The following is a 15,420-nucleotide window of genomic DNA, read 5'->3' on the forward strand; positions in this document are numbered from 1 at the left end:
TTTGTGTTGTCCCTTTGCAGCCTTCATAATGGCAGGTGAACAGGTGTTCCAGGACTGTGCAGAGATCCAGCGCTCTGGGGCCAGTGCCAGTGGTGTCTACACCATCCAGGTGTCCAATGCAATGAAGTCCAGGAAGGTTAGGGGGCTCCCTGGGAACTGTGGCTGTTAGAGGGTGCTGAGCCAAGGGCTTCCCAAACAGACACTCCCCACCCCATTGGGATCAGGCTTTGTCCAGTATCTGAAATACTAGAGGTGTAGGGGTGGCTTTGACTTCTGAAACCTCCAGCAGTCAGGGATCAGATTGTGGGGATAAGCAGAAGTTCCCAAAGTTGGAAGTGCATCCTTAACCAGCATCACTTCAGAGGTGCTTTCACTGGAACAGCATGAAATAGTTCTGTGTTGATTAAAATGATGATAGCTGGTATTACAAACAACCCCAAAAATTCCAGGGCCTTAGCCCAAAGACGTTTCTTTCTAGTTTACTTATAGTCCAGTTGAAGACAGGACTTGGGGTTCTGCTCCATGTGAGAAATTAGAAACCAGGGCTAATAGAGGTGCCACCATTTTCAACGAGTGGCTCCCAAGGTTGTCCTAAAATTTAAGGTCAAGTCATCAGATGAGAAGGGTGACAGAGAAAAGCATGGATGTCAGGAGGGAGGGTCTGAGAGCCAAGCCTAGAAGGGAAACAACTAGCAGATTCCCACTTCATAATTCCCTTTTTTTTTTTTTTTTTTTTGAGACAGGGTCTTGCTCTGGTGCCCAGGCTGGAGTGCAATGGCATGATCACAGCTCACTGCAGCCTTGACCTCCTGGGCTCAAGTGATCCTCCTGCCTCAGCCTCCCAAGTAGCTGGGACCACAGGCACGTGCCACCATGCCCTGGCTAATATTTTTAAACATTTTGTAGGGACAAAGTCTCCCTGTGTTTCCTAGGCTGGTCTGAAACTCCTGAGCTCAAGCGATCCTCCCTCCTCGGCCCTCAAATTGCTAGGATTACAGGTGTGAGCCACCATTGCTCTATTTCCTTTCACCCCATCTTAATATACCAAGGAGAATGCCTCTGTTTGTCTCCAGTTTGTCTTTTACACTTTTCACACACCTGCTAAACTCTCCTTTCAACAAAAAGAGGTCAAGCTTCCATTTACCTAGTATTGCCAGGCACTGTTCTAAACACTTTACATGACTCATCTCATTTAATTTTCACAACCCCAGTTTGCAGATGAGAGACTGAGGCACAAAGAGGTTAAGGTATGAACCTCCATTTTACAAATGAGGAGAGGAAGGCTCTGAGAGGTCATTACTTACCCACCACTTTAGAAAAATGATGACAATGGATGGGGAATTTAATCCTGGATCTTTCTGATGCCCAGGACTCCCAGGCTCACCTGTTGCTCTGTGGGGGTCTGTCTGTCTAGCCACATTTGGGCCAGCACAGACCTGGCCTCTGGCTGCCTCCAAGGGCTCCCAGCTGTGCCTTGCCCACCCCCTCCAGGTGTTCTGTGACCTGCAGAGCAGTGGAGGAAGGTGGACCGTCATCCAGCGCCGTGAGAATGGCACCGTGAATTTCCAGCGGAATTGGAAGGATTACAAACAGGTAACCCTGCTGCCTTGGGGAGGGACCATTCTGCTCTGAAACCTGGGGCAGGGGCTGGGCTGTTGGAAAGGGACTGCTTTGCCCTCATTCCTCCCCCAGAAAAAATCAACTCATCTAAAGCTGACAGTGCACATCTGCTTTATGGGACCCCATCACCTGAATTTGAATGTTCTTTCTGAAAGTTTTGACGTACGTTCTAAGAAAAGAAGTTTAGCTTTATTTTTGTTTTAATTTTTTTAAAAAAATACATATACATTGCTAATTTTTTAAAGAATACAAAGGAGGGGACAGAATAAAAATCCCCCCAGTCAACCCTGACTGCACTGCTTTAATGAATTTTCTTGTCTTTTCATACATCTATGATCATATCTGCAGGAGAGATTCATTAACGAGGCATTGCAGGCCCAAAGATCACATTTATTTTATCAGATGAGAAGCCCGATTGTTTTCCAATTTTTTAATTAGGTTTTGAATAAAGGATTTTTTGTCAAGCTGACTTAAAATGCCTAAAAGCTCTTAAAGTTTTCAAAGCCAAAGAAATAGAAAAAGATACCCACAAGGTGATACAGCAGATCTATTATTTGCATCTGCTTGCTGTTCATTTAAGGAGTACTTAAAAATAAATACCAAATTAAGTTATGAGTGTTTTGAACTAATTGGGTTTTAAACAACCATTAAAATGGCAAGGAGGAATAGGGTGTCCAGGTGCAGAAATACACAAAAGAGCACTGAATATTAACAATAGGGTGTCCAGGTGCAGAAATACACAAAAGAGCACTGAATATTAACCATCAGGCTAAACCGCATTGCATCGTGACTAAATTGGGGAGCGGGCCTTGGGTGTGCCCCTGTCCTTGGTGCTGAATTCTTGTTCTGTCCAAAGGCATTGGGACACGACATTCCCCACACTCTCAGTTTTACATTTCTGTGTTGCTGAAATCTTGCAGTGGCTGTGCTGTAACTGAACAAAGTTTGTGCTACTATTTATGTAGCTGATTGAAATATTTTATTTAATTTTTGTTGAGGTTTAACATACATGTGGCTAAGAGCACAAATAAAGTGTAAGGCTCAGTGAACTTTCAGATATGTATTCAACCACATGACCACCATTCAGTGCTAGATGTACAACACTCCCAGCACCCCAGAAGCCCACTTTGTGCCCCCTCCCAGTCAATACTCCACCAAAGGTAGTCACCAAATATTAGTTTTTCCTGTTCTTGAACTTCAGAGGAATGTGATTTCAATAACTTTTAACAGGCTTTTACACTTACAAAAGTCTTAGTCTTTTCCCTCTAGCAGGTGGAGGGCTCCCACTGCCAGTCCTGCCTACACTGTACTTATGAACTCGATCATTAAGCACAGCGGTTTTGTATAAGTAGCCCTGGAGCCTGGCCCAGCCCAGCTCCTCAGCCAGGGACATGGCCTCCTCCTCAGCATGAGTCTCACCCCACGCTCCCCTCCCTATAGGGCTTCGGAGACCCAGCCGGGGAGCACTGGCTCGGCAATGAAGTGGTGCACCAGCTCACCAGAAGGGCAGCCTACTCTCTGCGTGTGGAGCTGCAAGACTGGGAAGGCCACGAGGCCTATGCCCAGTACGAACATTTCCACCTGGGCAGTGAGAACCAGCTATACAGGTGGGTTTGGGGCCCAGGCCAGTGTCGGGGCTGGGGTCTTCAGGCTAGTGTCTACAGAGTCTGCTCCAAGGGTCAGTCTCTGGGCATCTCCTGTTCCTACCATCTGTCCCCCATTTGGGTGCACGTCATGGGATCTGGAGGTGGCTGGTTAGCACTCAGCATGTCCTAGCCACTGGGTGGAGTGGAAAGAATGTCATTGGCGCTGCCATTGGAGGAGCAAGAAGGGGTCTTCCAAGGTCAGTCACCCCAAGTCAGCCTTTTTACAGAGACCCAGAAGCAAAAGGAGGTGACTTGCCCAGCCTGTCCTATGCCCTGGGGCTGGGTGGAAGGGTCCCTGGGCCGGAAGTTGAAATTCCTGCACTCATTGTGGCCTTGCTCCAGCTTGCTTTGGGAACTTGGACAAGTCAGTCTGGCTTCTCTGAGCTTCTGCTTCTTCAATAGCAGGATGAGCTTAAACATGACGATCTTGTAAGATCATCAAGGTTTCTCACCCCTTCCTCAGCCTGGTTCTTGGTATATTTGGGAAAAGGAACTAGCATTTATTGAGCACCTACTATGTTCCAGGCACCATTATTCCATTTAATCTTCCCCACAACATTTTGAGGTAGGCATTACTGTACCTACTTTAGTAATATGGAAACTGAGACGCCAAGTTTAAGTATCCTGCCCAAAGTTACAAGTTAAATGAGCTGGGATTTGAACTCAGATCTCCCTGCTGCCAAAACTCATGCTGTCTCCACAACATGGTATTGCCTCTCAGAGAAATTTAAGGATCTTTTAGATAAGCCTGGGTCCTGGCTATCTCTGAACCAGGACTCACACTCACAGGGCTGCAAAAAACCTCACATGGCATCTGGTTCTTCATAGATTCCCTCCATAGTTGCAATCATCATCCAGCCATGCTGGAATACCTCCACTGATGGGAAGGTCGCTTCCCCCCAAGGAATCTCTGAATGACTCTCTGTCCTCCTGAACTTTATGCCTAATTCCACTTCTGGGAACTTCTTAGTGATATGCCCCCACTGTTTCCTCCAGCTGAGTCCCACTTAAGCCACTGGCCACCAAAGCAAAGGCTTTTTTGAGGCAGGGTCTCACTCTGTTGCCCAGGCTGGAGTGCAGTGGCATAATCACAGCTCACTGCAGCCTTGACCTCCCAGACCTCCCAGGCTCCAGTGACCTTCCCACCTCAGCCTCCCAAGTAGCTGGGATTACAGGCATGCACCACCATGCCCAGCTAATTTTTGTAATTTTTATAGAAACAGGGTTTCCCTATGTTGCCCAGGTTCTGACATCCCTCCTTATGGGATCCATACCAACCTGATAATGCAAGGTCCAGAGCTGAATGAAAAATTCCCTGGATGTCCCCCTACTCCTCACACCTGACCAGTGAGTAGCTACAACACTATGCTGAGTCCCGTTTAAGCCACTGGCCACCAAAGCAAAGGCTTAAGTCCCGACTCCATCCCTACTTCCCTGAGTGACCCTGAGCAAGTCCCTTCACCTGTTCATCTGTAGAACGGGTGTTTTAGGCATACCTACCTCAAAAAGGGTGTGATGAGGCCTGAATGAGATACTGCACATGAAGCATTAACACAGTGCCTGGCATGTAGTAAACACTCAGCAAACAATATTACCATCACTGTCCCATGGCAGCCCTTCACACCCTTGACTGGACTGCTTTCTGGGAGCACTGCTGTTCCCATCCCCAGACATAGTAAGTGCCTAAAAGGAAACTGAGGGAGCCTCCCAAGTCTTTTCTACAGAGAGAATAACTAAGTCTCATTTCCCTGGCGACAGACACAGTCTATGACTGGAGGTGTGGGGACTGAGCCAACCATATACCTAGGCTCTGTATTCCCTCTGAATTCCCACTGGGGAATTTCTCAGGCCCTGCCCTGAGGGCATAAGAGCTTCCTTGAGCTGCCCTGGCCACATCTGCCATCCACTTGCCTCCACCCAGCAAGACCTTCGTTTTTGTTTTGTTTTGTTTTGTTTTGTTTTGTTTTGTTTTGTTTTGTTTTGAGACAGGGCTCACTCTGTTGCCCAGGCTGGCAACAGAGTGCAGTGGTATGATCACAGCTCACTGCAGCCCTGACCTCCCAGACCTCCCAGGCTGCAGTGACCAGTGACCTTCCCACCTCAGCCTCCCAAGTAGCTGGAATTACAGGCGTGCGCCACCATGCCCAGCTAATTTTTGTTTTTTTTATAGAAACAGGGTTTCCCTATGTTGCCCAGGCTGATCTTGAACTCCTGGGCTTAAGCAATCAGCCTGCCTCTGCCTCCCAAAGTGCGGGGATTACACGCGTGAGCCACCCTGCCCAGCCTCAGCAGGACCTTCTTAATTGCTCCCAAATTGGCTCCCTACTTCAGCTGCCAGTGCAGCCTCCCCCAATCCTGTCATACAAACACCCCACATTCTCTCCAACCAGGCCCAGCCATCTGCCAAGGGCCAAATAATAACAAGCACTGAATGTTGAGCACTCACCCCGTGGCACTGCTCTGCACACTTCACACACTGATATCACCAAATCACAATAACAAACGAGGGCAGCACTGCTAATTTCACTATCATTACCACCGGAACAGATGAAGAAACTGAGGCTCAGTGGGGTGAGCCAATCCTCCAAGGCCATGCAGCTCTAAGTGGCAGAGCTGGAATTTGAATCCAGGCTTTCTGCCCCCAGATCTCATGGTCTTCATCATCAGGCAGGCTTGGACATGCCTACCAAGGCCACAGAGCCTGGCAAAGAAATAGAAACCCTCACCCGGCTGGCCGCAGATGTTGAAACTGCAGAGCTGGGGTGCCCTGGAGCCCAGATCCATGGGGGCTAGTGTAGTCAGGGAAGGCTTCTTGGAAGAGGTGGGTGAATGTGAGGAGGTGTCATGGGGCTGGGGTTGCCAGATCATCATCAGCGGGGGAGCAAAATGCATGTACACTCCCAAGTCAGGTCACACTAGGCTGGCATGTGGCTCTGACCCTCATTCATTCTGAGACTTGAGCAGGTTTCTTTGGCTCTTGGGATTTCTGTTTTTGCATGTGTAAAATGGGAATAGGGTGTTGTGAGGATTAAAGGAGAATGAGTTAACCTATGCAAAGCACTTTGAACACATAGTAGATGCAAAAAATAGGAAAAAAAAAGAAAAAGAAATGTTGCTGGGCATGGTGGCTCACATCTGTAATCCCAGTGCTTTGGGAGGCCAAGGCAGGCAGATTGCTTGAGCTCAGGTGTTCAAGACCAGCCTGGGCAACATAGTGAGACCCTATGTTTGTATTTTACAAAAAATACAAACATTAGCTGGGCATGGTGGCCCGTGCCTATAGTCCCATTTACTCGGGAGGCTGAGGTGGGAGGATTGCTTGAGCCCAAGAGGTCAAGGTTGTAGTGAGCCGTGATTGTGCCACTGCACTCCAGCCTGGCAACAGAGCAAGATGCTGTCTCTAAAGAAAAATATATATATATATTAGCCATTATTACCATTATTGTGACCATTATCACTTCTCTCCAAGACTCAGGTTCAGTGAGATAGGAGAGGCCTGGCATAGAGTAAGTGCTTTGTCCCTGGGAGGCAGCAGGCAGGGAAGGCAATCCAGGAAGGGAAACAGCCCAAGCACTCCACCCAGGCTGGGGCTGTCCCTCCAAGAACACCTGGAGGGGAAGCCCAGCCTGGGACAAAGCCACTGGGGAAGTTCTTCCTCAACACAGCCCCAACCTGACTCTGGGCCCTTCTGCCACCACCACCACTGGGTGGCCTCCAGGCTTTCTGTGGTCGGGTACAGCGGCTCAGCAGGGCGCCAGAGCAGCCTGGTCCTGCAGAACACCAGCTTTAGCACCCTTGACTCAGACAACGACCACTGTCTCTGCAAGTGCGCCCAGGTGATGTCTGGAGGTAGGTGCAGGGTGGGGTGAAGCTCCGCCCACCCACGGGCTCACCCAGATTGACACTCCTATTCCCTCCCCAGGTTCTTGTGCGCCCAGGTGCTGTCAGGAGGGGGGTTGCAGGTCCAGGCCTTGCTCACCCATAGGCTTACCTGGCTGTGCCCCTTCGGTGCCTTCCCCCACTGAGTCCTTGAGGTCCCCTCCAGGTCTCACCTCCTCCTAAAGCTGGCACCACCAGTGTTCCTCAGAGACAAGGCTAAAGGAAAACTGAGTGCAGGGGCCCTGGTGGGGAGGCACCCTATACCCTATCAGTCCCAACCCCAGGCAAGCCGAACCAGGATCAGGAGACCAGAGGGAGGCAGAGGGTCAGCTCCCCACCAGCTCTGGCTCAGGCAGTGTTCCTTGGTAGGCACAGAGGTCAGAGAACAGGAAGTGGGGTGAATGGGAGACAGAGACAAAGTAAGAAGAACAGAGACAGGGGGAGAGACCTTCTGAGACACAGAGGACAGATGGAGAAAGAGAGAGACACCAAGGCTGTTAGAGTCATTGAGCAGCAGATGGAGAGCTATACTGGGGCAGAGAAGTACAGAGGGAGATGGGGGAGAAAGACTCAGCCCAAGGAGAGGCCGGGAGACAAACACAGCATGTGAAAGATGGGGGCCCAAAGGAAGGGAGGGCCAGAGACACAAAAGGCAGAGAGGGACAAAGACCATCAGAGAAAGATGAACACAATGGGACACACAGAGACAGGCCCAAGCACAGAGACAATCAGAGAGAAAGAGATGAACCCGGAGAGTGAGAGACTCAGAGAGAGTGACAGAGACCACTAGAAAGCAGTGAGGAGAGCGATGAGGGGAGGTTGGGGAGCTGGAAAGACAGGTTCAGTGAGGGAGGAAGACAGGGACACCAAGGGCTCAGGGAGAAGGCCGGGAGGAGCGAAGGGGCTCGAGGAGTGGCCAGAGCCCCTTGCTGCCCTCTAGAGGCCCCGGCTGAGCAGAGAGTCTGTTGTCCACCGCACCCCCACTCCCACCCAGCCCCATCCCCAGCCAGCTGGCTTCCCAGAGGAGGCAACAGTCCCGATTAGTCTTTGTTCTCTTTGGGACACATGGGCTGCCCTCTTGCCACTGGCTGGGCTCCCACCTCCACCAAGCGCCTTTCCTCCCTCTTCCACTAGGGTGGTGGTTTGATGCCTGTGGCCTGTCAAACCTCAATGGCATCTACTACCGTGCTCCCAACAACAAGCACAAGATGGACGGCATCCGCTGGCACTACTTCAAGGGCCCCAGCTACTCACTGCGTGCCTCTCGCATGATGATACGGCCTTTGGACATCTAACGAGCAGCTGTGCCAGAGGCTGGACCGCACAGGAGAAGCTCGGACTTGGCATTCCTGGACAACCTGGACCCAGATGCAAGACACTGTGCCACCGCCTTCCCTGACACCCTGGGCTTCCTGAGCCAGCCCTCCTTGACCCAGAAGTCCAGAAGGGTCATCTGCCCCCCTACTCCCCTCCGTCTGTGACATGGAGGGTGTTCGGGGCCCATCCCTCTGATGTAGTCCTCTCCCCTCTTCTCTCCCTCCCCCCTCAGGGGCTCCCTGCCTGAGGGTCACAGTACCTTGAATGGGCTTAGAACAGACCAAACTTGACTCCCATGACCAATGGTGGGGTTGCAGGCAGGTGGGAAGGTATTTGCACATTGGAAGCTGCCAGATGGCCCAGGTTCTCTCCCTTGGATTGGCGAGAAGGCCATCTCCCATTCTAAGCTCCTGTTCCAAGCTTTCCTAGTCTTGAGATGTCCTTGAACTTTCTTTTCAAGTCTGAAGGGGCTGCATCCACCCCTTAATGGGTGGGTTAATCATTATTTCCCCTTCACACTTCACCACTTCTAGGTTCCAATGACCCTAGATCTCAGAGTCTTTAGACTTCACCACTTCTAGGCTTTACCACTTCACCACTTCTAGGCTCCAATGTTTGGAGCTAGGGTCTTTAGGAGACCCAAAAAGACATGCTCCTTCACCTCCAGCATGTCCTAGAGGATGTGTCACAGGGAATAACTATGGCTTTTCTCTAAAAGTACCTATGAGCAATAAGAAAAGGAAACAGCAGGTTAAGTCAAAGTGAACAGGCACTCTTCACTGCAGGACTGATCAGAGCCTTTAATATGGCCGAGTACCTTGTGACTACCCATGAAGGGGCTAGAGTGGGCAGCTTTCCCCAAATTTACTTATTTGAAAATGGGCTCAGTTTGTCCCAGAGCATCTCACAGGACTGTAGATGCTCTTGGACAAAGCTAGTGCTCCCCTGGCATAAGGAGGAGCCCCACAGCCCCATCCCCACCCCAGCTATACTCACCCTTTTTGGCTACAAGGGCCACAGTGACAGCCTCAAACAACCTCTAAAAACAACTGGAAATAACCTTTCAGTTAAAACAGATACCATCCCTGAAGAAGGGTCTAGAACTAAGTCCCTGTCTGTGTTATAGGCTTATGTCCTCCAAGGCTCCTTCAAGTCCCAGGAAGCTGATCTCTACCTGGTTGTCTTCCCTCAGGACTCCCTGTAACCTCAACTGCCCCAGGCTCAATTCCAGGGACTGTTAGGCAGGACATCTGTCTCCAAGTCCAGATCCTCTCTGCCTCCAAGCCGAAACCCCTAGCCTCCCTCCCTTCCCCACCCAGCAGTGATGCTGCCTCTGTGGTGGTAGGCGGGGAGCTGCAGGGGAGGAGATCAGGCCTCTGCCTGAGTTTGGGAGACCAGGGCCCTCATAGCTTCTTTCAGAGGATGGAGTCAGAAAGGATCCACAGCCACTGTGTCACCTACCCCCATCACTGTGTCATGCTCTCTGCCCTGTTGTCATCAGCCAACACCCAGGCATAGCCAGGAGCCCACCTGCCCTACCGCTAGGATACACCTCTGTCCTCAGAAAGTTTTCTCCTGGATGAGACTAAGCCAATGGGAATGGGACACCTTCATCCCCCTGGCTCGCCCCAGCCCTGAGTCCCGCTCTCAGCCAATCTCTGAGTAAACCCAGCACAGACTGACTTTGATCTCATTCCTGGGAAATAGCACTTTTCCCCTTCAAGACTCAAAGGACATAGTTGCTAATGGTAGCATTTCAGGCATGATGGGAAATCTTTAGGGGCAGATTACTGCCCAGAGAGCTCAAATTGCCTTAGGCAGCATTTGCCCAGCAGACCTTTATTTAGCCTCTACTGTGTGCAGTGTGGTGTGGTGGGCAGGGCTTTGGAGTCGGACAAACCTGCTCCAGCTCTGACACTTTGGTCCAGTGGCTCAGCCTCTCAAGGCACCAGTTATCTTCTCAATCATCAAAGCCTCAGTTTTCCCATCTGTAAAATGGAGATGATAATATTCCTTCCTGGCTGGGCTGTGGCAAGGAGGAAATGAGACCATGTATGTCATCCTCTTAATAGAGCCTGGCATGAAGCAGGTGCCTAATAAATGTTTGTCCTCAAAGAGGAGAATGGGGTGAGGAAGGCGTTCCCCAGCACATGCCGCCCCTTCTCCTGCCCTCAGGTGAGGAAAAGGCATTTTATTTTTGTATCTACATCATTTATTTTTCTATTGTAGTTTCTAGGCTGACTGCAAGCTAGAGAGGAGACAGGGCAAAGCTGTGAGGCCCAGGGACAGAACTCCTCTGGGTGGGATGAAGGCTCAAGTCCCTCTCTGTACTCCCATTTTATAAGGGGGCAGGAAGCTGATTTGAGTTATCCTCAGACACCTGTTCTTTATGTAATTTTATTTTATTTTTTTGAGACAGAGTCTCATTCTGTCGCCCAGGCTGGAGTGCAGTGGCACGATCTCGGATCACTGCAATCTCTGCCTCCTGGTTCAAGTGATTCTCCTACCTCAGCCTCCTGAGTAACTGGGATTACAGACGCCTACCACCACGCCCGGCAAACTTTTGTATTTTTAGTAGAAACGGGTTTTCACCATGTTGGCCAGGCTGGTCTCAAACTGCTGGCCTCATGTGATCCACCTGCCTCAGCCTCCCAAAGTGCTGGGATTACAGGCATGAGCCACCACACCCAGCCTCAGACACCTGTTCTTAAATATTCATCCTTCTTTCTTACCTTCCTTCCTCTTCCATGCCAGGACTCAGGTATAAGGGATAGAAATTCTAGCCCTAAGGAATAAATTGACTCACATAACTGGAAAGTCTAAGGGTAAAGGCAAGTGAGGTTAGATCCAGAGGCTCAAATGATGTCAGCTCCACCTCTCAGCACCTCCATCTGCCCTGTTGACTTCATTCTCAGCCAGGATCTTTCCTCACAAGAAGGCTCTGGCAGCCCCAGGCTCATGTCCTCCCAGCTCAGCATCCCTGACCCGGGGAGCTCCCCTGTCTCCATGATTCCAGTAAAGGAATGATGTTCTGCAGCCAGGATTGGTCTTGTGTCCATCCCTGTGCTTATCATTCTTACTCTGCTTGACCAGACCTCAGTCACATGATCATGCCTAGCACCAGCAGTGGGGTCAGTGCCACCCAAGTCATGACTTCAGGAAGCAGGGATGCTAGGCAGGGAGGAGCAGGTGTTCACCTTCCCTCTTTCCCTGTCCCTGGCTCCCATCTCTCTTCTCTCCACCTCTGTGCCCTCTCTCGGCCTCCCTGTCCCCAGGTCCTGACCCCAGGATCCAGTTCATCCCAGATTGCCTCTGACTATCAAGGACACAGCTGTGTCCTGCCCAGGAATATTAGACCCTGTTATCAGTCTGGCTCTGCCATTGGATCAGAGCCCTTGGCTCTCTCTGAACCTCAGTTTCCCATGGACAGAGAACCTAGCAACCTCTGAAAGCCCTTCTGACAGTGAGGCTGACTCACAATGGCTGCAGACAAGACCAGCCTGAGGATCCTGGGCAGCACAAGGCACTGCAGAGGGCATGGCTGGTGTGGTCTCGAGCCTAGACTGGGTCTCCTGGGGGCCACAGCTCATAGGGACCAGCCTCTAGGATACCTGCATCTGCAGGTTCCTATGCAAAACCCTTGTCACCTCTCCCTGCACCAGGTTAGTTTTCTTCCCATTTCAGTGATGAAGAAATTAGGCACCGGGCACAGTGGCTCCTAGTCTGTAATCCTAGCACTTTGGGAGGCCAAGGCGGGTGGATTGCCTGAGCTCAGAAGTTCGAGACCACCCTGGGCAACATGGTGAAACCCCGTCTCTACTGGGCATGGTGACACATGCCTGTAGCCCCAGCTCCTCGGGAGCCTGAGGCAGGAGAATTGCTTGAACCGGGAGGCAGAGGTTGCACTGAGCCAACATCTTGTCACTGCACTCCAGCCTGGGCGATAGAATCAGACTCTGTCTCAAAAAAAAAGAAAAAGAAAAAGAAAAAAGAAATTAGGGCTCAGAGAGGGAAAGGGTCTCATCCAAGGCAGCACAGCCAAGCACCACCTCCAGTACATTTGCATTTGTGAGCGGCCTTCTTCTCCCAGGGCACTCTGGGCATCTGGGCATCTACCACCAAACTCCTATACCAAGGGCAGGAGGAACTTCCTGGAAAGGCCTCCAAGACCACTCAGTCTCTTCCACTGGCACTTGATGGATCCCGAGGGAGCCAGATCGGCAGGACACATCATTTCTGAGATCTCTGCATGTCCCCAGCAAAGACAGTTTCCACACTGGGGAGAGAGTTCCCTGAGTACACCCCAGAGGCAACCACCAAGGGCGAGGTAGAAAGTGGCCATGTGCGGAGCGGTGAGGGATGGTCCCCACCAGGATGGTTTGTCTCAGCGGCCGAGGGATTTGACCCTTTTTTCTGAGTTTTCCTTCCCCTCGATCCATGTGGGCCTTCACCTCTCCCATTTAAAGATGCTTCCGAAAGCTGACAGCATCGCCTTGGCAACACCAGGATCAGCATCCTTAAATGAGAAGATGAGGTGAAGTGACTTGCCATGATTTGTTCATTCTACTTCCCCTCCTTAATAAAGCAGCTCACAAAGCTGTAATAATTAATCCAACATGGCACAGGTATAAGGATTAGCAAATGATGACCACAAATAATCCATGCTATATATGTGTATTATTTTTATTGATCTCACTTAACCTTGAGAAAGAAAATAATTAACCAGACTTGCTTTCTGATGTGACATAAAGGACAAGCCCACATCAGCCCATAAGCTATAAAAACAACTGACAGATATAATAATGCACAACCACTCGATATCCATGTGACCTTAAACAAGTTGCACAACCTCCCTGTGCCTCAGGTTCCCCTCTGTAGCAAACTAGTAACACTGCTGCTTCATGGGGTCATTGAAGGATGGATCAATGAATTTTTCTTTGCTGTGGCATGGGCGTCTTTGGCATCTGGTGAAGCCATGGACCCCTCCTCAGAATGGTGTCTTCACATGCTTAAAATAAAATTAAATGCATTGGATTGTGAAGGAAAGAAATTATATTAAAAACACAGTCATTGGCCGGGCGCGGTGGCTCATTCTTATAATCCCAGCACTTTAGGAGACTGAGGCGGGCAGATCACGAGGTCAGGAGATCGAGACCATCCTGGCTAACACGGTGAAACCCCGTCTCTACTAAAAATACAAAACAAGATTAGCCAGGCATGGTGGCAGGCACCTGTAGTCCCAGCTACTCGGAAGGCTGAGGCAGGAGAATGGAGTGAACCCAGGAGGCAGAGCTTGCAGTGAACCGAGATTGCGCCACTGCACTCCAGCCTGGGTGACAGAGCGAGACTCTGTCTCAAAAAAAAAAAAAAAAATACTGTCATCAAAATATTTTAAGCTGGGCACAGTGGTGTGTACCTGTAGTCCCAGTTACTTGGGAGGCTGAAGTGAGAGGATCACTTGAGCCCAGGGGGTCAAGGCCACCCTGAGCAACATAGCAAGACTTCATCTCAAAAACACACATATATATATGTTTTTAAAGAACACGGTTTTGATATTGCACTATATATGCTTCTTTGCTAATACATTAAATAACAAGATCTAGTGGTAAGTCAAAACAAATGATGAGTGTTAATATTTTGAGATACCTATAATCATTATAACAAGATACGAAAATAGCTATGATTTCTAATGGTGACAAAGTTCCAGGCACTCCTGACACTACTGTGACTGGTGCCCTACATTCACAATTGAAAGAATGAATGTGTGAATTTGTGAATGCCCTACATTCACAAATGAAGAATGAAACAACTGAATTTAATTAAAGGTGAGTGAAGATACACTTCATCCATGGACCCCAAAAAGACACCAGGTTATGTATCCTTAAATTAATACATATATTAATTTAGAACATATGTGCTTAGAATAGTACCTGGCATATAGCAAGTGCTTGACAAATATTGTTTTTGTTAATATATCTTAGGCATAATATAACTCATATATAGTTAATAGTCTAAAATTATTGATTTATTAATATATAAATATGCCATTATGCTATATACATCTATCCAGATATTACATATATGCACATATATGAACATATATGCACATTTGAAACACCGTATGGTTACCTGAATAGTAACCACGTACCCTGACATGTGCATGAACATGTATGTGCATTTCATACTTGTTGCTACAGATGCAAACATGGAGGTAAAAAGACATCTTCCGTGTACACATGCAGGTCTGTGAGGCACTCGTTCATGCACACAAGTGCTCATAGGCAGATAGCCAGATCCACTAGAGCTGCTGCCACTCAACTCAGCCTGTGAACAGGTTAGCCCATTTGGACTCTAGATAGGAACCCCAGAAGTCTTCAGGATCTCTGTTCAAGTCTTGTCCTTGTAGGAGGGGTCACTACCTGGGTCCTTTCTAGTGATGGCCAACACCCTGTCCAGCCCACACCTCAGAAGAGACGCTACACAGCAAGACCCTGAGCAGTGAGGGACATGAATCATGCCCTTTCCCTTTCCTTTCCTAATATCGGTCCCCAGCTCCGGGGCTGGGTCCTTTAGTCTGAAGGGGTCCCCCAGCCAGTGATTGGTTCAGGGACCCAAACTGCAGCCAGTCAGCACATGATATTCCCCTGGCCGTGGTTCCTCCTGCCGGGGCTTGTCATGTGACTTCAATTAGTTCACTCATACTAAAGAGGAAGACTTAGAGTTTCAGGGATACAAAAAGGTTACCTCTTCTGCTGGCTGGGCGCAGTGGCTCACACCTGTAATCTCAGCACTTTGGGAGGCCGAAGTGGGTGGATCACCTGAGGTCAGGAGTTCGAGACCAGCCTGGTCAACATGATGAAACCCTGTCTCCACTAAAAATACAAAAATCAGCCAGGCATGGTGGCAGGCACCCATAATCCCAGCTAGTTGGGAGACTGAGGCACAAGAATTGCTTGAA

At 49.6% G+C, this 15,420-nt stretch overlaps 1 protein-coding gene across 1 annotated transcript in view; it reads left to right on the top strand.

Annotated features, from left to right (window-relative positions):
• The window catches only part of ANGPT4 (angiopoietin 4), a 48,991-nt gene extending 35,460 nt beyond the window's left edge, over positions 1-13,531 (top strand). The window contains exons 5-9 of the mRNA XM_002830146.4: positions 21-136; positions 1,492-1,593; positions 3,061-3,227; positions 6,985-7,115; positions 8,280-13,531. Coding sequence (XP_002830192.1) covers positions 21-136; positions 1,492-1,593; positions 3,061-3,227; positions 6,985-7,115; positions 8,280-8,440 — 677 coding nt within the window. The 3' untranslated portion in view covers positions 8,441-13,531. The remainder of the gene's footprint in view (positions 1-20; positions 137-1,491; positions 1,594-3,060; positions 3,228-6,984; positions 7,116-8,279) is intronic.
• Positions 13,532-15,420: the final 1,889 nt, after the last annotated feature.

Source organism: Pongo abelii, chromosome 21 (assembly GCF_028885655.2).
Source record: "Pongo abelii isolate AG06213 chromosome 21, NHGRI_mPonAbe1-v2.0_pri, whole genome shotgun sequence".
In the NCBI taxonomy this organism is placed as follows: Eukaryota; Metazoa; Chordata; class Mammalia; order Primates; family Hominidae; genus Pongo; species Pongo abelii.